This window comes from Delphinus delphis, chromosome 19 (assembly GCF_949987515.2).
Source record: "Delphinus delphis chromosome 19, mDelDel1.2, whole genome shotgun sequence".
NCBI classification, from domain to species: Eukaryota; Metazoa; Chordata; class Mammalia; order Artiodactyla; family Delphinidae; genus Delphinus; species Delphinus delphis.
This window is the reverse complement of record NC_082701.1, coordinates 54,111,554-54,138,706: the sequence shown is the minus strand read 5'-3', so window position 1 is coordinate 54,138,706 and position 27,153 is coordinate 54,111,554. Positions and strand designations below refer to the sequence as shown.

At 43.0% G+C, this 27,153-nt stretch overlaps 1 protein-coding gene across 1 annotated transcript in view; it reads right to left on the bottom strand.

The window, feature by feature from the left end:
• Positions 1–27,153, bottom strand: part of DNAH9 (dynein axonemal heavy chain 9) — a 298,998-nt gene that overhangs the window by 49,972 nt on the left and 221,873 nt on the right. Inside the window, exons 51-58 of the mRNA XM_059997406.1 lie at positions 24,896–25,015; positions 22,673–22,861; positions 14,728–14,963; positions 10,976–11,098; positions 9,799–10,003; positions 7,946–8,110; positions 2,751–2,891; positions 405–575 (exon numbers count right to left, since the gene is read on the bottom strand). Of these exons, the coding sequence (XP_059853389.1) occupies positions 405–575; positions 2,751–2,891; positions 7,946–8,110; positions 9,799–10,003; positions 10,976–11,098; positions 14,728–14,963; positions 22,673–22,861; positions 24,896–25,015 (1,350 nt within the window). The remainder of the gene's footprint in view (positions 1–404; positions 576–2,750; positions 2,892–7,945; positions 8,111–9,798; positions 10,004–10,975; positions 11,099–14,727; positions 14,964–22,672; positions 22,862–24,895; positions 25,016–27,153) is intronic.

Below are 27,153 nucleotides of genomic sequence, written 5' to 3'. Positions count from 1 at the left end.
GCAACCTTAAAGGTAAATAAATAATTAGGGATACTCTAACAAAGTTCTTACTGCATCTCAAAAAGTATCTAGTTATTAGTAGGGCCATTCAGTTTCATCCTCAGTGCTAGTTGGGATTGATTGGTAGTGGCTGCTGGAGGGCTCTGTTGAGGAGGATCTTAGATCATCCAGGATCACCAAGAAAAAGTAAAATGGTTGATTAAGCACGTCTGCCATGAGTGGGACAATGGTGGGGGCAGCATGTGTGCACCATATTGGACCTTCTTATCTGATGCCTCTGCTTAGAGCGCAAAAGTCTTCACAGACAATGGAAACTGATGTTAAGAGAAGAAAGTTTCTTTACACCTGCTGGTTGGGCATATACAGTGACCTGTTTTCTGGAAATTTCTTCAATCCACTTTTACCTGAAAGGTGAGCTGGGAAAGGTAGGTCAGCTTATCACACTCAAAGAGCCCACGGGTGGTGTACTGGTACATAGAGAAGGTGATGCTGTCTATTAGATTGGCCACCCGTTCCTTGAGGCTCTCATCGGGAGCAGCCTTCTCCACAGCCTTCTGGAAGACGATGTTGAAGGCCTGGGGACAGGAGGTAGGACACTGGTAATTTACACAGCTCTGTGTATGTAGCTAGTAGTACTACCTGTGATGAGTATTACGATTTGCCAGCCACAGAAATGTTTTCCCAGCATAATCTGCCAAGAAGGTACAGCGGCAACAAGAAAACTCTTGTCTTAGTTTGCTAAGCTCGTCTTAATTGGCTCATATAAATTACTACGTTGTCACAAAGTGGGCAAAGCTATGGGGCATATAGAGAAGAGCCGACAGTTTAAGTCAGTGAAAACTAAATGTCCAGTGGCCAAAATAATTAAATTAAATCCAATAAGTTTTGTTGGAAAGTAAACACAGTCAAGGATAACCAGTTAGGATGGATGATTCTATCCTCTAGGTCAGCCGTCCCCAACATTTTTGGCACCAGTTTCGTGGAAGACAGATTTTCCCCAGATGGGGGGTGGTGGGGTGGGGGGTGGTTCAGGCGGTAATGCGAGTGATGGGGAGCGGCAGATGAAGCTTTGCTTGCTCGCCTGCCGTTCACCTCCTGCTGTGTGGCCTGGTTCCTAACAGGCCGCGGACCAGGGGGTTGGGGATCCCTGCATCTAGATTATAAAATTCCCAATGGTACATTCAATATCATGTACAACTTTGCTGTCTAGAAGAGACCCTTGTACATAATAGGCACGCAGAATATTTTCAATTAATTACTTTTCCTTTTGGTAATGATCAGAACATCAGGTGTTCCTTGTTTTTCTTTCTAGTAATTCTGCATCGTTTGGTGAGTCCACTTACATGTGCTTTTTTCTTATGGACCCTTGCTGCAATGGTGGGAGCAGAGCCTGCTTTGGTTACATCTTCTGAACTATACATTATGGGTATAATATGAAATAAAAATCATATGAATCAATTTTCCATTGTTTTAAACTTAGATATAGACTATTTATAAAAAATTAATATTAGGAATGCTGCATTTTGAATGTGATATGAATAGAATGAATCATTAAAGAAAATAAAAATTAAGATATAATTGGGTCTTTTCAATTTTTGGCTATGCAGATTTCCAGTCTTCTTGTTTTTTTTTGTTTGTTTTGTTTTGTTTGTTTTGAACACATATTTTCATGTGCCTCATCTAATCTCCTTTTGTCAGAAAGAGTCACTGAGGTGGATTTCAACTACTCTCAGAACTATGGAAGTGATCCCGTAGTTATTAGGCTTATCATGCTAACTTTTATACTGTTTTAAAATCTTTTATAATTCTTTCATATGGGGCTTTGGCCTGAATATAATGCCAAGTATTGGATTTCATTTATAAACATAAAATATTACAAACACAGTTCACTTAATCTGCAGAGACTCTGAGTTGAGGGAAGGGGATTGGGACAGGATGGAATGCCATCTCCAACTGAATGAGTTCCAGGTAGTGGAGGCCCTCACCTCATCCCCACACCCTGGCCTCCATATGGCAGCTGAGCTTCACAGAATGAGGTGTGTGCTCTGAATGTGTGTGTGTGTGTCTCCTCTCTGTTTGTTGGGTTAAACCAGAGAAGTTGTTCAGAAATGCTCCACACTCCCTAAGGCCTCTTCAGTTGTGGTTGTTTGGTGAATGCCTTAGGGGAGAAAGATATACTTTCAGAGATGTACTTAAAATTTATAGGTCTTTATTTTTTCATGAGTAAGATAAGCTTAGTCAGCACTTACAATTTGCTAACGTCTTTGGTTTTAGAAATATCTCAGTAACCATAAAGCAGTAGCTTTGAGGATATTAGGGTAATAAGGAAAGTAATTTAAAGTTGGACTATTATCATGGCCTGCTTTGGTTTTAACTGATAAAAATGACATGCACATTTGATCATCCCGATTAGATTTTAAGCTCTTTGGGGCAGGGGTCACTTCTCATGTTTCTTGGTATCCTCTTCCACACTTTCAGTAAGCATAGTTCCTGCTGTAATATATGTACTTAGTGAGTGAGGCCAAGACCTGCTGTGGTCTCTCCTGCTGTTCTAGCCAAATAACCAATGAGTCATGAAAGACCCAATTAAGGAGACGAGGACTGTAAGGCAATGTAGCTGCTCTCCTGGATTTGATCTTAAACAGCTGCCACAGCTAATGAAACACATAGATAAACCCTCATGGAGAGCTGCACTGGCGGTATTACACTGCTGAATTATGACTATTCAGAAAATTCCAGGTGTAAGTCACCTTGAGAGAAAATTGGTACATCGGGTGGATCCTGCTGAGGTCATTCATGATGAAGTAGAGCAGAGAGGCCCGGGCAGCTGCCGGCCGATAGTGTTCCCGGGCCTCGTTGATGTTCACCTCCGTCACCTTGGCCTCCTGCACCTGTTAGAAAAATCAATAGTGGTCCATTGTTCAAACCAACCAGGGCTACCTGAGAATCAGCGTGGCCTCTCTGTGTAAGCACATTGTGTCTGTGTGTGCGGTGGGTGGACCGGGATGGGGGGAGCAGCTAGAGGGTAGAAAGCTGCCATGGTTTTCCTTAACTGAGCTTGAGTGAGGAAGAGATGACACACTCCTAGTCCTTCACAAGGTGAAAGTGTCAGCCCCTCCAGTGGGGACATGTGGGAGATACACACAAACACACACACACACACACAACTTGAAAAATAAGCCAGAATTCTAGGCAATGGAATCCAGTAAAAGCAGCATACTCTAATTTTCTGTTTTCTTAATTTTTATGAGTTAATATGTAAATTCACAAAGAAGATCTCTTTCAATGGAGGTCTATTTTCAGAAAATTTATCGGAGGTAAAAATGAGAAAAGAGACCTAAGCATCAGACAGGGATTCTGTAAGAACATGCTATTAAATACAACCTCAGTATGACCTGTCATGCTCCAGCATACAGTGAAACTACTGATAATTCATGAGAGTCCTACAGGAAAAAACAATGATCACTACTGAAGATGAGCTCTCAATAAACAATTACAAACTTCAGGAGGAAGTGTTACCAAAGGGGACAATTAGAAGACCCCCTACCTCCCCCACCAAAAAAAAATCCCAGAAAGATTAGCATCCCAAGAACAGAAGATGATTGAACTACCTACCATTAGCTAATTGTGTTTAAAAGCAGTACAGATAAAAGAAAGCATAAAATCAGGACATTATAAAAAAAAACAGACATTATCTGAAAAAGAACTAAATAGAACTTCTAAAAACAAGAATACAGTTATTAAAATGGAAAACTCAGTGACTGGTTAAATAATGGACTTGAGTTGAAAGAGAATAAGCAAACTAAAAGATAAATTCTGAGGAAATTGTTACACAAGCAGCTCAGAGAGAAATAAAGATGGAAAATATGTAAAAGAGGTTGAGACTTGGCAGATAAAATGAAAAGATTTAAAATACATCTAAAAAAAAAGAAAAAGAAATACGTTTAACAGAAATGAGTACAGAATAGAGAGAGAGAGGCAATATTTGAGCTATAATAGTTAAGAATTTTCCAAAATTGATTAAAGACCAGAGATTTTACTTTGAAGAAGCAGTCAATGTCAAAGACAGCTTACTATCCACAGGCTGCTGAAGAAGTAATTATTTGTTTCAATCACAAGAAAACTGAATCCAAAAGGAATAAATGAGATGCAAGAATTCCTTAAATATACGGTCAATCTAAATAACAAAGCCTGCTGGGGACTTCCCTCGTGGTCCAGGGTTAAGACTCCATGCTTCCACTACAGGGGGCACAGGTTGGATCCCTGGTCAGGGAACTAAGATCCCACATGCCATGTGGTGCGGCCCAAAAAAATATATTATAAAAAACATGATCAGTTTGGAAGTAGTAGATAAAAGCAAGGTGGAACTCAAGTGTTATAAAACAGTAGCAGAAGATGGAAAAAATGACCAAGTATTCTAACGTCCTAATATTGTTTTGGAAGAGGCTAGATATAGTGATTAATTTTAGACTTTGTTAAGTCAATACATATATTGTTAAGTCACATATAAAATGAAATATATTTCTCATATATAAGTGAAACAAGGTTAATTAATAAAATAGAGTAAATAACTTTAAAATCAGCAAAGGATTAAAGAGGACGATAGAGAAAAATCAAGAAAGGAGAAAAAATAAACAAAAAGCATGGTTAAAAGAAAGTACAAATTGAGATACTAGAAAGAAATCCAACTATATCAGTAATGTTAGTAAATGTAAATTGGTCAAATTCAGTAGTTAAAAGACAAAGATTCTCAGGATGGAGTGGAATGGAATAAAAATCACATAATTGCTCAGATTGTGTTACCACAGATTCATACTGTCCATGCTCACCTGGGTCCTTAATGCTGTGCATTAATCTATGTCCTTAGTCAACTTTCATTCTCGTCTCCCACAACAACTATTGTAAACCTTCACTCCTTTCCCCAAGCACCCTACATCACCACCATCCCCTCATTCTAAGCAGATGACCATGACTATGACTCATGCTTTCACAGATGTATTGTATAGGGACCATCAGGAAGGGGTTTCCTTAATTCTGCCTTCCCTCCCACTCCCTTAATTTTCTGACCCCCCTGACCCCATTGCTCACATCGACTTATGGACCATTTGTAGATTCATGTTTGCCCCCTCTCCCCCATTATATTGGAATTAACTCTCCATATTTCTAAAGATAAGCTCTTCATCAGTGACCTGAATTACATTTCCCCTGATTTCTTATGTACCCCATTGTACTGATCACTACTTCTCATTTCTGTACATTCAACTCTTCTTCTCAATGGCTCCTTTTCCTTTACAATCCATGCATCCTCCAATGTCCAGCTAGGATCTTAGTAAGCTCAGTCTCTGCCATCTTGGAGAAAAATCCTCCAAGGATGCTATGCCCTCCTTAAGTTACAATCCTTTCTCTTTCTACCATTTTACAGTCTGGCTTCTTTAAAGAGTTGTCTATACTCACTTCCCCTTTCTCAACTCCCATTTACTCTCATTCTAAGGCAGTCTGGCTTCTGCTTCTGCTACTTCATGGAAACCATTCTCCTCAAGATTATTGATAACTCCCTTTTGCAAAATTCAGTGGATACATCTCAGCTGTATCTTATTTGCGTTCTCAGCGTCATTTGACACCACTGACATCCCTTCCTGAAATGCTTTCTTTCATAGTGCCTTATTTACCTGCTTTTCCTCCCACCTCTGCTCTATTCCATGCTTTCCATCTTCTGTACTTGTCCTGAAATGTATTAATATACTTCAGTGCTCTATTCCCAGTCTTATCACTGCACACACACCTCCCAGGAGACTTCACCCACTCCTAAAGTTTCAACAATCAACTACTCACTAAAAAGTCTCAGCACTCTATCACCAGCCAAGATCATATATCCCAAAACCCACAGGATGTTCTCATGTGCATGGCCCAGAGGCATTTCAAACTCAACATGACATAAACTAAAATCATCATTTCTTCTCACCCCCAAATCCACTTATGCTCTCTTCTCTCAGGTGTTGGCACCAATACCTATCTAGATGTTTATTCCTGGAACTGAGACATTTCCTCGACAATACTTTTATCCATATATAATCATATCCAATCAGTTAACAAGTTTTCCAATTCTATCTCCTTGAAGTTGCCCATAGCTCTTGAATTTGCCCACTTCTTTGTACCATCACTGCCAGCCCTACTTCAGAATGCCATCACTTCTAATCTGAATTACTGTACCTCCTCCTGCTTTCTCTGCCTCCTGCTTCCCCAAGCTCTCCTCTGGATTGGAGCTGGAGTGATCTTCCTAAAGCACAGATCTGATCATGTTACTCTCTTGTCTAAAGAGGGAAAAAAACCCACCTCTTTCAGGAACCCTAGCTCCCATCTACAGCCCACACTTCTTAGCATGGTCTACAAAATCCTTTGTGATGGAGCCAGCCTCCCTTTCATGCCTCATCTCCATTGACTACTTCCATCCCCTCTACAATCTCTCAATGTTCCACTCATACTAAAGGGAAACATCCTTCTACTGCTAACCCAAAATGGGTTGAGTGCTCTTCCTCTGTGTGTTCATGACTCCCCATGCTTCCTCTCCCACAGCCCTCATCACAGTTTTGTAATTGCCTGTCCTTCTCCCTTAGAGGACCAGGTCCTGGAAGCCTGGGATTCTTGGCCTCCTTGTGGTACCCCCACCTTCTGCCATGGAATTTGGAATATAACAGCTTCCAACCAAGTATTCATTGGATGAATGAATGAGAAAGAGAAAGAAGACAAAAAGAAAAGAAACAACAAAAGAATAAAAGGCTGCATACAAAAAGCCTGGCACACAGCAGGTGCTCAATAATTGTTCATTGACTTTAAAGAAAAGGATAAAGACAGAGAGGAGGTCCATTCCATCTCTGACCTTCTCCCTCTGTGTGAGTTGGGCTCTGTTCCCCCATCTCTCCTGCCCAGGGCAGTGGAGCTTCTACCATAATTGTTTTACAAACTTTGCATGCCCCTCTCTAGAGACATGGAGGCCGTAGAGAACCAGCAGTAAAACCTGGTGGTCACACAGCGACTGAGGAGACAAGGCGAGGCTGGACCTTCCACCTTTCAGTCTCTCATTCCAGCCTTAGTTGTCTGTTATCTCAGAGTGAGTAGGACCTGGTTTGTCTGCCCTGCCCATCATTACTTTTCATTTTTCCTAACTTGTCCCTACCTCAAACAAAGTCTTATTTCTCATATTTGGAGAAATCCCAATAAACTGACAATAAAGGTATTCCTTCAAAGGTGCATCATTCCTGGACACTGTTACAGACATGCTTATCCTGCTCAGAACCAGTAACTTACTTCCTCTTCTGGTCCAAGAGCAGGACTGAGAATGTGAAAGGGCCCCTGTAGGGTCAGCAGTCTGCTGGGGAAGGGCAGACTTTTATTCCCGCAAGGGGGAATAAAAGTCTCCCGAACTGTGAAACAAAGGAAGGAAGCTATATGCTAAGTAGTTTCGCAGGATGATACCGGTTTTTTTTTTTTTTGAGAGCTGAGTTTCCCTGGACGTCGTTGAAGTTTTCCCATTAAAATCAGACTTGCGAGCTTTTGGCAGGCTGTGAGTTTTCTCGGGGTGCAATCATGCCTGAACCAGCCAACTTGTACAACAGTGTGATTCCTTAGCTTCAGGGCAATTCCATGGACTCACTGAGGTAGTCAGTGTGAGTGACTATTTCCTGCACAGAACACGAGGCCCTGCGCAGATGTAAGTACTCGTCAAACGTTTGTGGAGTAGAGCTGTCAAGAACATTTCCCAGGAGATGGGGGCACTCCGTAACGCAGGATGTGAGGTAGTCATTTCAGGAATCCTGCCTAGCTTGACTTTCTAGGAGACACTCAGGAAGATGGAAGAGCCACCTGTTACTCTTTTGTTCCCCTAGAAGTCGGACTCAGGGAGCAGGAGGAGGGCCTCTGTCCGCCAGCCTAGGCTGCCAGGTCTTACCTTTTTCTCAACTTCCGCAGCGGTCTGCTTGGTGATCTCAAGGTTCTCCAACAAGGCCGTTTCTCCCAGGAAGTTCCCAGAGGCCGAGGAAAGGCGAGAAAGCAGGTTGTCTTCTAATGTTTTGAGGGTGATTTTGAAGCCATTCTGCTGCTTCGTGAGATCTGACTGCAAATATCACATAAGGGAGAGTCAGGTGTAGAAGCCCAGAGCATCCTGTTCTCGGGGTAGGTCTGAATAGATAAAGGGTTATGGGCCAGAATCCCTTCCCTTAGCAAACTGGAAGCAGGATAGCAGAGTGCTCGGGACCACAAGCAGACAAAATCAGCAGGTGACCTGAACCCCAACTGTACCAGTTACTAGTCATGTGACCTTGGGCTGAGTTACCTCTTAACACGTCATAACCTCAGCTGGGTTAACCCTGGCCCTACTCGTAGGAGTGCTGTACAAGGCTTAACACAATGCTGGGACACGGTCTAGTCACTAAATGGAAGTTATTTCTGGGAATAGTTAGAGGGTGGGGTCAAGTTTTACTTCTCTGGAAGGTCCTGTCTATCACCACTTTGCTGGCCCCCAAGGGAAGCGCTCTCCTATAGATGACCTTAAAAAAAACAACCAACTAGAAATGGTTTTATACAGTTTCAACAAGATGATCGCAGGAGCCCTCCTTAAGGCTGGAGCGGGGCCTTGGTATCCAGGCAGATCTTACCTCCTCTCCCTTTCTGATTGTTCGGTTCTACGTCCTAAAGCACTGGGCACCCTCTTACTGTGGGTAGGTGCACATGTAACCTCAGGCAGCTGCGCTTTCTCTGCTCTTGTACCGCCTGGGATTATTGCCTTTGGATCCATGGAAAGAACACTTCTTGTTGGAGGCCCCAGCCACAGTCACCCCTGGCCTATCTTCTGTTTCTTAAAAACACATGCCTCCATCTTGCTTTATAACCAGAATTCACTCTTCTCTCTGCTGCGGGTGCTCTGAACCAAAGGCTCATGCCACCCCCTCATAGAATCTTTTTCTGACCTTTTCAATTTAAATTAGCCCCCTGGCACTCTAATATCCCCCTGCTTTTATAATCTAATCGTGTCTAAGGAGAGGGGAAAAGGATACTATTTGCTATGGACAAAAGTGTGCCCGCCCCCAAGTTCATATGTTGAAGCCCTAACTCCCCTCCCCCATGTGACTGTATTGGAGGTGGAGGTAATTAAGGTTAAATGAGGTCATGAGGATGGGGTCCTCATGGTGGGATTAGTGCCCTTATAAGCGGAGACATCAGAGAGCTTGCTCTCTCTGCACACACAAGGAAGAGGTCTATGAGTACATGGTGAGACAGTGGCCACCTACCAGCCAGGAAGAGAGGTCTCACCAGAAACTGGACCCCTAACTCAGACTTCCAGCTTCCAGACTGTGAGAAAATAAATGTCTGCTGCTCAAGCCACACAGTCTATGGTACTTTGTGATGGCAGCCCAAGCTGATTAAGACGCTACCCTAAAGTGGCTGAATCCGTTTCTACTGCCCTTGCAGGACTGAACCCCACTTAGTTCTGGACACAGATGCGGAGCACATGTGGTGAGAGGCCCAAACATGTTCCTGTACAGCCTGTGCCAGTCCTGCTCTTGGACAGGAGTGTGGGTTCTCCCAGCTGCCTCCTGCCTCCTGTTCTTCAGCCTGCTCTATCCTGTTTCCCAGTAGGGTGTTCCAGGTGGCTGGATGGTGCTGGCACTCCTCCGAGCTCTAGTGAAACCATGCTGCTCAGCTTCTGGAGGAACAGTCCCACCTATCCCAGAGTGGGGCACAAGGCAAGGTCTGGTGGCAGGGCATCTCCTTCCTCCCTTCCTTGCTGGGTACCTGACGCACCTTCAGCTTCTCCAGGTCTGGCCTCTCCATGCTGACCACAGCGGCCAGCAGCTGGTCCTCCAGGCCGTCCCTGGTCACAGTGAAGTTGATCAGGGTGGCCTGAGCCTGTAGCTCGGGTTGGTAGTGAGGATTGGCCAGCTTGGTGTGAAGGATGAGCCGGAACTTGGGATTGTACTCACACTCTTTGTCTCCGATTTTAATGAACCTGGAACACAAGGGCTCATGTGAAGGTGGAGTGCCTTCCTGTGAGCTTTGGTCAGGGACAGAATCCTAGACGGGTTTTTTTTGCAAAATCACAGCAAACAATATTGCCATACTCAGATGACTCCTCCCGAGCATGTCTAGGTTGAGCCCTCAGGCAGGGAACAGGGGTGGAGGGTGACAGACCTTCTCCCACAGCCACCACATCTGATTTTGCGGGCACAGCTGGAGGAAGAGCCACTCACTTTGTGGTCCGTGTACGTGAGTGCATTATGGAACGTTTCCAGCAGATGGCAGTAAAGCATTTGCAGGAAGGGGAACCTTCTTAGAGTTTGCACGAAGGTGATTTATAGGCTAGCAATAGGGCTTACTTTGTCTCATGGCTGATGGAGCATTACTTCTACGGGTGAAAATCGTTAATTAAGTAAATAAGCACGTCCTAAGGACTTGAAAAGGCGGCTTATGGCCTGGGCAGTGGGTGAGGCTCCCTTCTGATAATTCTCACCCCCCTCCTATGTGCCTGTGGCCCTTGTCCTGCCCCTCTTCTCCTCCTCCTCCTCCTCCCAGACTCTTGCTGAGCCCTGATCAGCCACCAGCACCCAGAGCAACAGGGGTTCATCAAGCTGACAAAGCACTGAGCTCTCAGAACTCAGACGACTGCCTTAGATGAACTGCTCACGGTTCAAAGTCAGACTGCTTTTTCACCACCTTCCCTCTAACACTGCTCTAGACTAGTGCACTGGGGTCGTTGAGCAGCAAGCCAGTGAGCTGGCTGATGGAAGTTCCTCTGGAACTGCCTCTAGGGCATGAGGGCAGCTAAATGTTCCTCTTCTGGCAGAATGAAAGGTGTGCTTCAGGGGGCCTACTTGATGTGAGCTGAGGAGAGGAAGTTCTAGGAGGAGCGGGTCTGTGCACAGCTCTACCAGGGGTCGTGAACCAGCCCCTCAGAAGGGCCAGCAGTATAGCTGGGTCTCACCGTCCTTTCTTAACGCCTTCTCTCCCAAGCAGGGGTCCCAGCACAGGATCGATGGACTCCTCTAGGTTTTCAATCAGCACCACCTCCCCAGCTTCCAGGGCACGCTCGACAGTTTGAAGGTAGCTGAGGAGACAGGTGGGCGGAGTAAGCCTGCATCAAGGGGTGGACTGGAGACAGTCAACAGGCAGCCGTGGCCCTGAAGCACAGCAGTAAACTTGGAGGCACTGCTATCTGGGATGACGTCAGACAGCTGGCATATTTTTCTCTATCTAAAATGATATTTATGTGATCTGAACTATTTCTTATAAAAAGGGAAAAGTGACAAAATGCAAAAAAGAATAGGAAAATTAACTGTCATCCTTGTGTCATTTACATTTTGGTATTGCCTGTAGATGTTTGGATATATTTTCAAGTTTATTATTACTATTTCTATTTATTTTATATTATTTATATTTTTATTTATGTCTGTATTTATATTTATGTTTATTTGATCCATGTAGCTCATTTGTTTTATAACCTGGTTTTTGTGCATAAAATGTAAACATTTTCCCATGTCATTAAATATTCTTCTATAACAATATTTATGTGCCTGGGTATTAGACTGTATTGATACACCTTAATTTATTTAACAATCAATTACCAAAAGCTAGGCTATTTTTAATTTTTCAATATTATGTAGAGTTTAACAAGCACATAAAAAATTGATTTCCCCTAAATAGATTTATAAGTTCAATGTGATTCCAATTCACACAATAAATAACAATATAACTTTATAAACCTTGACCAAAAATCTTAAAGTTAATCTAAAAGAAAACAATGAGAATGTTTTTTTTAAAAAAATAAAAGCTCATGAAGAACAAGAAGAGGGACTCACATTAGCTGATAATAAAATATTTCTTATAATTTCAACAATACAGATATGTAGAAAGAAGTCTTAAAGAATATCATACACCAGAAGTTGGGAGTGTTGGGAAAAAATGATGAATTATAGGGCCTATTTATTTCTTTGGGTAACTCCCCTCACCTTCTTTTTTTACTGATGATATATTACTTTTGTAATGAGAAATGCCACAATAAATGTTACTAAATATAAAACGAAATAATTAAAGGCTGGTATAGTATTGTATAAATAGAAAAGAATAAAAGCTAATAAAATATTTTAATATAGAGTAAAATGTCATCTCTAATTAACTGGAGAAAGGATGGAGAATTTAATAAATGGTATTGGAACCATGGCTAACCACTTGAAAAGTGAAAATTAGGTCTGTAACTTATATAGTACCTGAAAATATATTTCAGGTGATTGGATTTTAGTGTAAAAAGAAAACCATAAAAAACCATAAAAACTCTTCTATATGAATATTTATATAATTTCTGGACAGAAAAAAGAATTTTCTAAATATGATTTATAGAAGAAATGTGACATATCTGACCAAAAAAAAAAGTTGTATGTTAGACCTCACAAAATTAAAAGGCAAATGACACCCTTGAACACTTTTCCATTCACTGATGAAGGGAGATTACACTTAACAGTCTTAACCCATACTATCTATAATGTAATATTTGTATTCAAATAATACACAACAAATCTAGAAAATCACCCAATAGAACAGTAATCAAGGGACATGAACAGAGAATTAATTACTATATGTCAGGCACTATTTTCAGTACTATGGATATAAGAATGAGTAAAAAGAACAAATACTTGTGTCTAAAATGCAGTTATTGGTCAATTAGAGAGGAATATTTTAATCAAAGTTTGAAGGGAAGGCCAGGATTAGATTACCATGACTGATGACACAGATAGAACTATGTTGTGTCCTACCTCGGCATTCTTTTCCCACCTGCCCTCTCTATAAGAAAGGATCCATCCGGATATTCAACATGTGATTTAACTATTTTCTGAACATCGCATGCTTGATTTAAACAACCGTGGGTGGTCTGGACCCCTGGACAAGCATGTTTGGGACATGTGGCCAGGGCAGCAAGCCTCACGCTGGTGGTTGTATGTTAAGAGTGGATAAACGTGGGCTTTGAAGTGAAGACCACCTCGGTTCCAATACTGCCTCCATTAATTTTTAAAAATTTTAACTAATTATTTTTAAACTGTGGTAGACTATTGTCTACTACAGCCCCTGGGACCACCATTCTACTTTCTGTCTCTATGAATTTGTCTACTCTAGGAACCTTATGGAAGTGGAACTGTACAGTAGTTGTCCTTTTATGACTGGCTTATTTACTTGGCACATTCATCTCAAGGTTCGCCCATGCTGTAGCATAGGACAGAATTTCCTTCCTTTTCAAGGCTGAATAATATTTCATTGTATTGATACACCACATTCTGTTTATCCATTCATCTGCTGATGGTCACTTGGATTACCTTCTACCATTTGGCTAGGCTACCATTGCCTTTAAAACTGTGTACTCTTGGGGAAATTACTTAACTTGTGTGAAACTCTATTTCCTGAAATGAGAAAATGGTACCAATAACACTAACCTCATTGGTCGTGTGGATTAAAAAGCATTTGAGGTAAAGCTCCTAACACCAAGACCAACACATATCGACCACCTAATAAGTGATCTCTGGCCCTCTCCCTCCTGTTCATTGCCCCATCCTATTTTTCTCATGTCTCCTAGAGATACAGAACAAGAATTGAGAACTGAACCTACAAAACTAAGTTATAACAGAGTGAATGAAGCAGTGGGGGGAGAGGAGCTGAGGCCCATGAAGTGCGGTGGGTGCTGGTCAGACATTCTCCCTGTTGTTCATGTCCCTTGACGTGTGCAGTAACTCCCCCACCATGTACGGATAAAGCCACATGGCAGGTGCAAACGGTTCCGAAGGTTCCATAACTATCTCAGCTGCTAAGCACCCCACTGCAAATGTCCCATCGTTCCTCAGGAGAGAGACGCTTTACGTTCTCTGTGGTTCTGGGGCAGAGGTAGGAACAAAGGGTAGAAGAGAGCTACGAGAGGCAGTTTTTGACTAAATGTGAGAAAGACTGTAAAACACAGAGCTGTCTGACAATGGAATAGGGTGCTTGGGAAGCAGGAAGTATTCCAGGAGAGATGGGAGGGTGAACCCCTGGGCTGGTGGAAGAAGGACTCAGGAATGGGTCGGGAGGCTGACGCTTATGATTTCTAATGAGAAAGAAAAGCACATGTTATACTGAGTGAAGCAAGTCGGACAGAGAAAGACAAATATCATATGATATCACTTATATGTGGGATCTAAAACAATGGTACAAATGAACTTATTTACCAAACAGAAATAGAGTCACAAATGTAGAAAATAAACTTATAGTTACCAGGGGGGAAAGGGGGGAGGGACAAATTGGGAGATTGGGATTGACATATACACACTACTGTATATAAAAAGATAGCAATAAGGACCTACTGTGTAGCACAGGGAACTCTACTCAATACTCTGTAATGACCTATATGGGAAAAGAATCTAAAAAAAAGTGGAGATATGTATCCACTTTGCTGTACAGCAGAAACTAACACAACATTGTAAACCAACTGTACTCCAATAAAAATAAAGATAAAAATATGAAAAAGAAAGAAAAGCAGAGACTCAGTACCCAAGCATCTCTCACTGAGACATTTCCTAAAGTGAGAGGAAAAACAGGAGAAAACTCCTGGAGGAACCAGGAGGATAGAAACAACCCACAGCGGCTTAAAACCTGCTCATCACATTTTTTCCCTCTGCATAAACGGCAAGGTGGGAACTTCTGTGCACAGCCACCTACCCCTTCTGGCCAATCTGGGTGACCTGGAGGTCCTTGCCATACTTGTTCTTGATCCATTTAACGCCTTGTAGCTGAGGGTCCACCATGAGTGGCCAGCGCTCGCAGCTGAGGAGGATGGTGGCATTCTCCGTGGACATGCGGTCTGCAGGGAGGCCCTCATTCTGCCAGGCAGCCACGTCGGCATCATCCGTCAGCATCCTCAGGGGATCTAGGTTGGGGGTCGCTGGGATGGGAACCTGGTGGCGAAGAAAGGTCACACACGCTCAGAACAGAAGCATGCGCTCTCAGCTGGGGTGGGGTCTGCAGCTCACTCAAAGGACAGAACTCCTCTAAAAGAAGGACCAAAATCCCCCTGAGGAGCACTTTCCTGGCTGTGTCATTACTCCTGGAAGCAGGTTTTCTTAACGTCCTGATAGTCTTTTTTCTCTTGATCGATGAACAGCAGCAGAGATTCTGCCCGTGTCATCCTCTGTTCTTCAGTACATTCACCCAAGTCAAATGTCTACCATAGATCATTTGTATCTTAATCAACAGCCTCCATCGCCCTCACCCATGTTAGCAGGGTCACTTCCTGCTACATTTCTATGCTTCACAGACCAGGCCCACACCAGCCCGTACTGACCACCCTCTCCTCTCAGCATCACCACTTGCTGCTGATGCCCAGCTTTCAAAGGACTGCAGACGCTTCCCTTCCCCCTGCCATGGACAACCCCACCCCCTGGAAGGGCTGCTTGAGGACTTCTCCCCACACTGGGAGGCCCAGGAACAAACCACCAGGCCAGGGAATGTCTCCCCTTGGTCTCTGTCCCCCCTGGGAACCCTTCCTTTTCTTCTCGTTGACCTCTCTCAGCTCATTTAATTCTTCTACAAGTAATTGTTTTCATTGGGAACACATATACTTTTTAAAACACTGGGGTGAAATTCACATTCCCTAACCATTTTAGAGTGCACAAGTCAATGGTGTTTAGTACGTTCATGATGGGCAACCATCAGCTCTATCTCGTTCCAAAACATTTTCTTCACCCCAAAAGGAAGCCCCAAGTCTATCAGCAGTCACTCCCTATTCCCTGCTACCCCCAGTTCTCAGGAGCCTCTAATCTGCTTTCTGCCTATACGGATTTACCTATTCTGGAGGTTTCACATAAATGGAATCATACAATACGTGACCTGTTGTGTCTGGCTGCTTTCACTTAGAATGCTTTTGAGGTTCACACATATGCCCTTTAACCTCTCCAACTTTCTCTTCTCTGCAGTTCGTCTTCCCAGTTATCTTAGTAAAACCTCTCCAGACCATCTCCTTTCCCTTTAATTACACCTGCTAAGGGTACGAATGGCCAGTGCTATACCTTCGAGCAAACCTCAAAAGGGAAACCAGCCACTGGAGGTTCTTATCCTGGGATCAGAAGTGTACTTCAATAGAATTGTTTTCCTTTGTAATCATATGCATTCTACTTTATACACTAAAAAACATTACTGTGAGAAGGATTCCATAGGTGTTACCAGACTGCCAAAGGGGTTTGTGGCATAAAAATACTTAAGTATCTTAAGATGGGTCACAAATCAAGCCTTGGTATATTTAAGAAAATTGAAATCGTATCAAGTATCCTTTCTGACCACAATGCTATGAGACTAGATTAAATTACAGGAAAAATACTGTAAAAAATACAAACACATGGAGGCTAAACAATATGCTACTAAATAACCAAGAGATCATTGAAGAAATCAAAGAGGAAATCAAAAACTACCTGGAAACAAATGACAATGAAAACACGATGACCCAAAACCTACGGGATGCAGCAAAAGCAGTCCTAAGAGGGAAGTTTATAGCAATACAATCCTACCTCAAGAAACAAGAAACATCTCAAATAAACAACCTGACCTTACACCTAAAGCAATTAGAGAAGGAAGAACCAAAAAACCCCAAAGTTAGCAGAAGGAAAGAAATCATAAAGATCAGATCAAAAATAAATGAAAAATAAATGAAGGAAACAATAGCTAAGATCAATAAAACTAAAAGCTGGCTCTTTGAGAAGATAAACAAAATTGATAAACCACTAGCCAGACTCATCAAGAAAGAAAGAGAGAAGACTCAAATCAATAGAATTAGAAATGAAAAAGAAGTAACAACTGACACTGCAGAATACAAAGGATCATGAGAGATTACTACAAGTAAGTATATGCCAATAAAATGGACAACCTGCAAGAAATGGACAAATTCTTAGAAATGCACAACCTCCTAAGACTGAACCAGGAAGAAATAGAAAATATAAACAGACCAATCACAAGCACTGAAATTGAAACTGGGATTAAAAATCTTCCAACAAAAGCCCAGGACCAGATGGATTCATAGGTGAATTCTATAAAACATTTAGAGAAAAGCTAACATCTATCCTTCTCAAACTCTTCCAAAATATAGCAGAGGGAGGAACACTCCCAAACTCATTCTACGAGGCCACCATCACCCTGATACCAAAACCAGACAAGGATGCCACAAAGAAAGAAAACTACAGGCCAATATCACTGATGAACATAGATGCAAAAATCCTCAACAAAATACTAGCAAACAGAATCCAACAGCACATTAAAAGGAGCATACAACATGATAAAGTGGGGTTTATCCCAGGAATGCAAGGATTCTTCAATATATGCAAATCAATCAATGTGATAAACCATATTAACAAACTGAAGGAGAAAAACCATATGATTATCTCAATAGATGCAGAAAAAGCTTTCGACAAAATTTAACACCGATTTATGATAAAAACTCTCCAGAAAGTAGGCATAGAAGGAATTTACCTCAACATAATAAAGGCCATATATGACAAACCCACAGCCAACATTGTTCTCAATGGTGAAAAACTGAAACCATTTCCACTAAAATCAGGAACAAGACAAGGTTGACCACTCTTACCACTATTATTTAACATAGTTTTGGAAGTTTTAGCCACAGCAGTCAGAGAAGAAAAAGAAATAAAAGGAATCTAAATTGGAAAAGAAGAAGTAAAACTGTCACTGTTTGCAGATGACATGATACTATACATAGAAAATCCTAAAGATGCTACCAGAAAACTACTAGAGCTAATCAATGAATTTGGTAAAGTAGCAGGATACAAGATTAATGCACAGAACTCTCTTGCATTTCTATACACTAATGACGAAAAATCTGAAAGAGATATTAAGGAAACACTCCCATTTACCATTGCAACAAAAAGAATAAAATACCTAGGAATAAACCTACCTAAGGAGACAAAAAACCTGTATGCAGTAAACTATAAGACACTAACGAAAGAAATTAAAATGATACAAACAGATGGAGAGATATACCATGTTCATGGATTGGAAGAATCAGCATTGTGAAAATGACTATACTATCCAAAGCAATCTACAGATTCAATGCAATCCCTATCAAATTACCAATGGCATTTTTCACAGAACTAGAACAAAAAATTTCACAGTTTGTATGGAAACACAAGAGAACCTGAATAGCCAAAGCAATCTGCAGAAAGAAAAACGGAGCTGGAGGAATCAGGTTCCCTGACTTCAGACTATACTGCAAAGCTACAGTAATCAAGACAGTATGGTAGTGGCACAAAAACAGAAATATAGATCAATGGAACAGGATAGAAAGCCCAGAGATAAACCCATGCACCTATGGTCACCTTATCTTTGACAAAGGAGGCACGAATATACAATGGAGAAAAGAGAGCATCTTCAATACGTGGTGCTGGGAAAACTGGACAGCTACATGTAAAAGAATGAAATTAGAACACTCCCTAACACCATACACAAAAATAAACTCAAAATGGATTAAAGACCTAAATGTAAGGCCAGACACTATAAAACTCTTAGAGGAAAACATAGGCAGAACACTCTATGACATATATCACAGCAAGATCTTTTTTGACCCACCTCCTAGAGAAATGGAAATAAAAACAAAAACAAACAAATGGGACCTAATGAAGCTTAAAAACTTTTGGACAGCAAAGGAAACCATAAACAAGACGAAAAGACAACCCTCAGAATGGGAGAAAATATTTGCAGATGAAACAACTGACAAAGGATTAATCTCCAAAATTTACAAGCAGCTCATGCAGCTCAATAACAAAAAAACAAACAACCCAATCCAAAAATGGGCAGAAGATCTAAATAGACATTTCTCCAAAGAAGATATACAGATTGCCAGCAAACACATGAAAGGATGCCTAACATCACTAATCATTAGAGAAATGCAAATCAAAACTACAATGAGGTATCACCTCACACCAGTCAAAATGGCCATCATCAAAAAATCTACAAACAGTAAATGCTGGAGAGGGTGTGGAGAAAAGGGAACATTCTTGCATTGTTGGTGGGAATGTAAATTGATACAGCCACTATGGAAAACAGTATGGAGGTTCCTTAAAAAACTAAAAATAGAGCTCCCATATGACCCAGAAATCCCACTACTGGGCATATACCCTGAGAAAATCATAATTCAAAAAGAGTCATGTACCACAATGTTCATTGTAGCTCTTACTTACGATAGCCAGGACATGGAAGCAACCTAAGTGTCCATCGACAGATGAATGGATAAAGAAGATGTGGCACATATATACAATGGAATATTCCTCAGCCATAAAAAGAAACGAAATTGAGTTATTTGTAGTGAGGTGGATGGACCTAGAGTCTGTCATACAGAGTGAAGTAAGTCAGAAAGAGAAAAACAAATACCATATGCTAACATATATATATGGAATCTAAAGGAAAAAAAAATGGTATGAAGAACGTAGGGGCAGGACAGGAAAAAAGACGCAAATGTAGAGACTGGACTTGAGGACACAGGGAGGGTGGAGGGTAAGCTGGGACGAAGTGAGAGAGTGGCATGGACTTATATATACTACCAAAATCGATAGCTAGTGGGAAGCAGCTGCACAGCATAGGGAGATCAGCTTGGTGCTTTGTGACCACCTAGAGGGGTGGGATAGGGAGAGTGGGAGGGAGACACAAGAGGGAGGAGATATGGGGATATATGTATAGCTGATTCACTTTGTTATAAAGGAGAAACTAACACACCATTGTAAAGCAATTATACTCCTATAAAGATGTTAAAAAAAATGAGTCATGTACCACAATGTTCATTGTAACTCTTATTTACAATAGCCAGGACATGGAAGCAACCTAAGTGTCCATCGACAGATGAATGGATAAAGAAGGTGTGGCACATATATACAATGGAACATTACTCAGCCATAAAAAGAAACGAAATTGAGTTATTTGTAGTGAGGTGAATGGACCTAGAGTCTGTCATAAAGAGTGAAGTAAATCAGAAAGAGAAAAACAAATACCGTATGCTAACAAATACATATGGAATCTAAAAAAAAAAAAAAGGTTCTGAAGAACCTAGGGGCAGGACAGGAATAAAGATGCAGACGTAGAGAATGGACTTGAGGACACGGGAAGGGGGAAGGGTAAGCTGGGACGAAGTGAGAGAGTGGCATGGACATATATACACTACCAAACGTAAAATAGATAGCTAGTGGAAAGCAGCCGCATAGCACAGGGGGATCAGCTCGGTGCTTTGTGTCCACCTAGAGGGGTGGGATAGGGAGGGTCGGAGGGAGACGCAAGAGGGAGGAGATATGGGGATATATGTACATGTATAGCTGATTCACTTTGTTATACAGCAGAAACTAACATACCATTGTAAAGCAATTATACTCCAATAAAGATGTTAAAAAAATTAAAAATAGAAGTACCAAATGATCCAGGAATTCTACTTCTGGTTATATATCTGAAGGAAATGAAATCACTGTCTCAAAGAGATATCTGCACCTCATGTTCATTGCAGAATTAGCCACAATAGGCAAGCTATGGGAACAGCGTAAGTGTCTGTCAACGAATTAATGGATAAAGAATCATGGTGTGCATATATATATATATATATATATATGTATATGACATATGAATCATATATATATGTATGCATATATATGAATGACACATATACCATGGAATCTTATTGAGCCATGAGAAAGAAGGAAATCCTGCCATTTGCAACAACATGGATGGACCTTGAGGGCATTATGCTAAGTGACATAAGTCAGACAGAGAAAGACAAATACTGTATGATCTCACTTATATGTGGAATCTAAAAAAGCCAAACTCACAGAAACAGAGCGTAGAATGGTAGTTGCCAGGGGCTGGGGGTGGGGGAAATGGGGAGATGTTGGTCAAAGTGTACAAGCTTTCATTATAAGAAAAGTTCTGGGATTCTAATGTACAGCATGGTGATTACAGTTAATACTGTATTGTACACTTGAAAGTTTCTAAGAGAGTAGATCTTAAATGTTCTCATCACAAAAAAGAAATGGTATTGTGTGAGGTGATGGAAGTATTAACTAAGCTACTGTGGTAATCATTTCACAATATATGTGCATCAAATCAACACATCATACATCTTAAAGTTACACAATGTTACCTGTCAACTATATCTCAATAAAGCAGAAAAAATTATTTTAAAAAAACAGGAATAAAGGCACAGACCTACTAGAGAATGGACTTGAGGACACGGGGAGCGGGAAGGGTAAGCTGGGACAAAGCGAGAGAGTGGCATGGACATATATACACTACCAAACGTAAAACAGATAGCCAGTGGGAAGCAGCTGCATAGCACAGGGAGATCAGCTTGGTGCTTTGTGACCACCTAGAGGGGCAGGATAGGGAGGGTGGGAGGGAGGGAGACGCAAGAGGGAGGAGATATGGGAACATATGTATATGAATAACTGATTCACTTTGTTATAAAGCAGAAACTAACACACCATTGTAAAGCAATTATAGTCCAATAAAGATGTAAAAAAAAAAAATTGCTTAAGAGCCGCAAACAAAGCCAGAAAAACCCTTGCTGGGTGGCCACTGGGCTCGTCTTCATTCGCTCAGCTAATGATCATCCTTTCAAAAATTTCCTTTTCCACAAGTGTCGAAGGAGAATAAATAACAGCTTTATCTTTTGTTTATTTCCCAATGCTGTAAGTTCAGCAAATCATCAGGTGAATGAGATTTTATGAGCTGATCTGTTAAGCCAACCACCACTAGACGGTATGGGCTTTGTGTTCCAAGGAAACACCTACAGATGAATTCTAGAATACAACCCTTACTGTATGTGGTGAACTTTCTGTGCTGACTCTCACGGCAGCTGCTTTTCATGACTCTCATCTCATCCACTGGACTGTTCTGCCAACATCCTGGTCTTGAGCGTCTTCTGTACCTCCTGCCAGTGGCGTGTAGGGCAGGCTGAAGACTCAGTGAATATTTGTTCATTGAGGACTGTGAGTGATGTGAAAGTGTCAAGACGTAACACATCCTGATCCCTCTTCAGCTGGGAACTAGCATTTCCCCATTTCATCATGTCAGCGTAGAGGGAGGAGTTGGGAGTAACGTCCTCCCACTCACACTGAGAACTGAATACACATGACCAAAGTAGATAAGCTGCTTTCATAAAGGGTGTCTGTGGGTCACAGACACAGACGGGGGAGCTTTGGGGCCCGGTAACAAGGTGCGGTGCAGCATTTGGGGAATGCTCCTCCACTGCTGCTATGAAGTTTGGCACAAGAGCAAGAAGGCTGGAGGGAGATACAGGATGCGTTTGGGGCCTCTTGGGTTTTATAGTTTTGAGGAGTGTCAGGAGACAGCCTGGGGGCGGTGGACCGGCGTTCCCATGGAGACCCAGGAAGAGGAGAGGTGCCGTGCTCAGGTGGCCTGGACGGCAGTGGAGGACAGTGCAGGGCAGTGTGGGAGGACCTGGGCGCACAGGTCTCCTTCCTGGGTCTCAGCGGTCACTAGGGGATACTCAGGTGGTTGTGGGGGGAAGAACGCAAGTAGGGACTCAGAGGTTTGTGTTATTACTGTCACATGAGCTCCCTGGTCCCCACAGGCTGGTGGCGTCAGGACAGATGCGGGCCGGACTTACCTGCAGCTGGTTCAGGTAGGGTCTCCAGGTCCCATCCATGAGGCTCTGCCGATATTTCTTTGTAAAGAAGCCCAGGTACGAAATGAAAGCCGCAGTAAGTAAAACGTCTCCACATAATTTCCTTTCCTGTTGTTTGAAGTTCTGCACAGCTTCTGTCCACCTCACGTTTTCAGAGGCCAGTCCTCCCACCTATCATTTCAAAGAGCAGAGAGGGGAGAAGACACGTCATACCACAGGCTACAGAGCCACGATTCAGCCACGGAGAATGCATGGCACACACTTCACAGCAGGAGACTCAGGACATCATTTATGTGGCCCTTCTGATCAATGGGGGGGCGGGCGGTTTGTACCAGCTGCAGTGAACACGGCAGTCAATGAGCCCCTGTTCTCTGTTCTGTGTTACGTGGGCTGTGGAGAGACAGGTCCTGAATGCAGTCTTCCAGGCTCTGCCCTTGACAGGTGTGGAGATGAATATGCCCACCTCGAAGAGCCGTGAAGAGGATTTAGTGTGACCATGTGTGTTCATCACTTGGTACTGTGTCTGGTCCTCAAAACGTAACAGAAAATCATGTACCTCTCTCTTCTCCTCCAAATGCTGGAGATGTGAAAGTAAATAAAATCAATTGCACTATAAATAATTCACAGTGGGTGGGGAGATCGGCGTGGTAATTAAGACACGGAGTCAGATGCACTGAAACACGGGTGTGTGCAAAGTACCAAGACTGCAGAGCAGGGCCCGACTCTGCGGGGCCCACGTTGGGGGGCGCCCTCTCCCAGAGGATAGACACTGTCTACAGAGGACTGTGAGGTGGGCTGTCGGTGAAGCTCGGCTTCTGTGCTATGACTGATCCCTTTTTCTTCCTGGAAAGATGGCATCCTAGGATGTCAGAGCTGGGAGACCTGAGGAACTTGCCCACCGACCATTCCCACGCCATCTTAGATCACACAGATAAAGACCAGAAAGTCGAAGTGTCCTGTCTTCTGACACTTCAACCACCCCAGGTTGGTAGGGACAGGGATGGCTTCAGAGCTGCCCTGTCCTGAGTCCTAGAGCAGAGCTCCACCTGCCTCCTATGAGGACCAACGCAACAAAGGCTCCAGCTGGGCAGAGAAAGGCTGCACAGAATTCTGGAAACCAAACAGGGAACTGAACGGAAGACAGGCCAGCAGGGAGGTCCTGACTGCTTCCTGCACGTTAGTGGACGAGCTGTCGCTAGATCACACCATTCAGTGAAGACGATCATCCCAGAGCTCTGCAGCAGCAGGTTCAACAAACAAGGGCACAGACACACCTGAGGCTTCACCTCTTGTTACTGGAGCACGACCGATTCAGTGACTGTTATGACTAATTTCTCCCTGAGCTAGGAAACCTGGCTTTGTTATATACATAAATGGGGGCTGGAATAAATGGGAAAAGGGATCGATTCCACTTCCTTTCACTGGGGAGGAAGGTGCTGTAAAAGGCTCTCGATAAAGAGAAATCACATCCCGTGGACACTGCTTTGCAGGCTCTTAGCTGATTCATGATGAGAAATATAAACCATGGGGGATTAAAAAGGCTACACATCCCCTGACACTCGTCTCATCAGGAGCTGGTGTCTGTGCTCCCTCTCCCTGGATCTGTCACTGCTTTGACCAGTAGAACGCAGAGGAAGGGTGTTGAGCTGGCTTTTGTTCCCAGGCCTTAAGAGAGTGGGACCTTCTACTTCCTGCCCTTGGAACACTTGCTCTTAGAGCCCTGAGTGGCCATGTAAATGACCGTCCTGCTGGAGAGACCAAGGTTATAGTCAGCAATGTTTAGGGTCAACCACCTGTCTTGTTCTTTTCTGCTTCTATCTCAGTGCCTCATCCTGTCCACACCCTTATTATCAAATGTCCCATAGGTAAGAGCTTCAGGGTTTGCCTGTCGAATGCTAGCTTTGTCCTTTAGCGCTCCCTCTGGCTGACGCTCTTGTATGTAAGCACGTCACATCTCTCGTAAGCTTCCTGATCCATCCAGTGCCCCAGTCTCCCGACCATCCCTGTGGGAAATCTCCTTTGACCAGACCAGGGTGGGCATTCACACTTTTCTCAGGAGTCAGTCCCTGCAGCCCAGAGCATTTTATTATTTGCCCCCTAGTCAAAGCGGCACTCAGCTGCTCATCTATTAATATTTTGCACCTCTGCGGCACCTGACAAGCTCAGCTCGTGTAATTAAAGCCCGCTGAAGAGGTTCACACTCACCAGGCGGTTTGCAAGGGAGATGGTGCCTGCAGTCGCTTCAGCTTCTTGCTGACATTTGAGTTTGTCAGCTGTTGCTTTCTCAAACTTGGCCGTGAGTTTGGCCAGGTTTTCATTAAGGTGCTGTTTAGGAAGGAACACAACGTCTGTCAGTAGTTCCAGTGCTTCAGAGATAGGGTTCACGGGTAGGGGATTTCTAAGGAAGGCCTCCTGGGGGGAGCTGTAAGGGACTGGGGAAGGCGGGCAGGGAGGGGAAGGAAGGCAAACTAGGGGGGCCCTCACGTGGATCCCAGTGGAAGTCCAGAGGGTGCCGACGCAAGTGAGAGGACTGAGCTTTTCTATCCAGCACCTCAGTCATTGGTCCAGGACCAGGAAGGGTGATGGACAAGGAGGGAGAGGCTTAAATTCTGTCTCTCCCTGTATTGGGGAAAAGGGCTTCCAGTAGTCTGACAAAAAAGTACAAGTGCTGCTTTTAGAAGCAAAATCTCACTGAAGCCTGGGGAGGCCTGAAAATGGCCAGTAGGATCCCAGGGTGGGGGTGCTGGTAGGAGCACACACCGTCTGCTGCAGCTGGTTCGTGGGTTGGAATTGGGCTGTCTGTAACCTACGTCTGCCCTTTGCTTTTATTTTTTTAATTAAAAAAATAAATTCATTTAATTAATTAATTAATTTATTTATTTAGGCTGCGTTGGGTCTGTGTTGCTGCGCACAGGCTTTCTCTGGTTGTGGTGAGCGGGGGCCACTCTTCGTTGCGATGCGCGGGCTTCTCACTGCGGAATGCGGGCTCTAGGTGCACAGGCTTCAGTAGTCGTGGCTTGAGGGCTCTAGAGCGCAGGCTCAGTAGTTGTGGTGCACGGGCTCAGTTGCTCCGCGGCATGTGGAATCTTCCCGGATCAGAATTGAACTTGTGTCTCCTGAATTGGCAGGCGGATTCTTAACCACTGCGCCACCAGGATAGTCCCCTCCCTATGCTTTAAGGTCCCAGGAGCACAAGACAACTTCACTTGACCTCATCGATTCTCTCCAATTATCCCGAAGTAGAGGAACATTTTTAAAAACGACACGGTTTCAATTTTTTCTAAATTTATCAAGAATTTAGAATTCAAGTGCACAGTCTTTGTTGCCCCCATGATGCATATTTGCATACACAAAGACACCTGGGCACATGGCAGACACCTCCAGATATGTCTCATGTCTATGCAATAACAGGGCTTCAGGCTGCTTTGTCAGTCATTACCAAGTCACAAGAGAAAGAAATGAAGGGCCAAGTTTATATAGCCAAGCAGCTTAAGAACTAGGTGGTGAGCCATCCAATTGACAATGGCAGGCTGGCCACATTCATTTACTCCTCTTCTTCCCGAGACTTCTCTAAAATGGTTATGAAGCAGTTTAAAAAGTCATAAGCCCATAACATCAAGCAAATATTGAGGGCCACTGGAGGGTGAGGGATTCCAATAGATCTATGGAAGACCACAGATAGAGCAGTGGAAAGGGCTGGAGCAGGGCAGAGGACACTGCAACGCAGAGCAGAAGCTGAGCAGCTCTGCAGAGCCTCACATACACTGGGGATTTGGAAATGTCAGGTGAGCTGCAGGGGGATGTTGAAAATAAGACAGTCAACTGGAAGCCTTTTGATCCTCCACTCCACATCTCCATCCCCATGCAATGCCACCAGGCACCTGTGTCACCAGCAGGAGAGTCAACAGTGGCAGAGAAAGGATACCATGTTCTGGCATTTAAGATGCATCCAGCAGACTAATGCATACAGAATGGATAAACAAGGTCCTATTGTATATAGGGATCTATATTCAAAATCCTGTGATAAACCATAATGGAAAAGAATATTAAAAAGTATGTATATACATATATATATATATATAACTGAATCAGTTTGCTGTAGAGCAGAAATAAATACAACAAGTAATAGGATGCATCCACCATAACTCATCCGATCTAGAAAACAAATTCTGCCAGTCTGCCAGATCTGCCCTTGTCTGCAGAGCTATACTCTGCTTTCGATCACTACTCTTGTAAACATGAAAAGACAAGAAGACATTTGATTAAAGCCTAGATTAAAGGTAAACAAGAAGGAAAAAATGACCTGGGAAAAAGAAAGAACTTCAGTCAAAAAAACGGCAACAAAGCATAAAACCCTTCATAATTAGTTTCTCCGGGAGATTCAAGATGTTTCATCCATAAAACAAGAGGATGCTAATAAAAGGAAAAGAGAACAACAACAAAGTAAACTTGTGGAAATAATC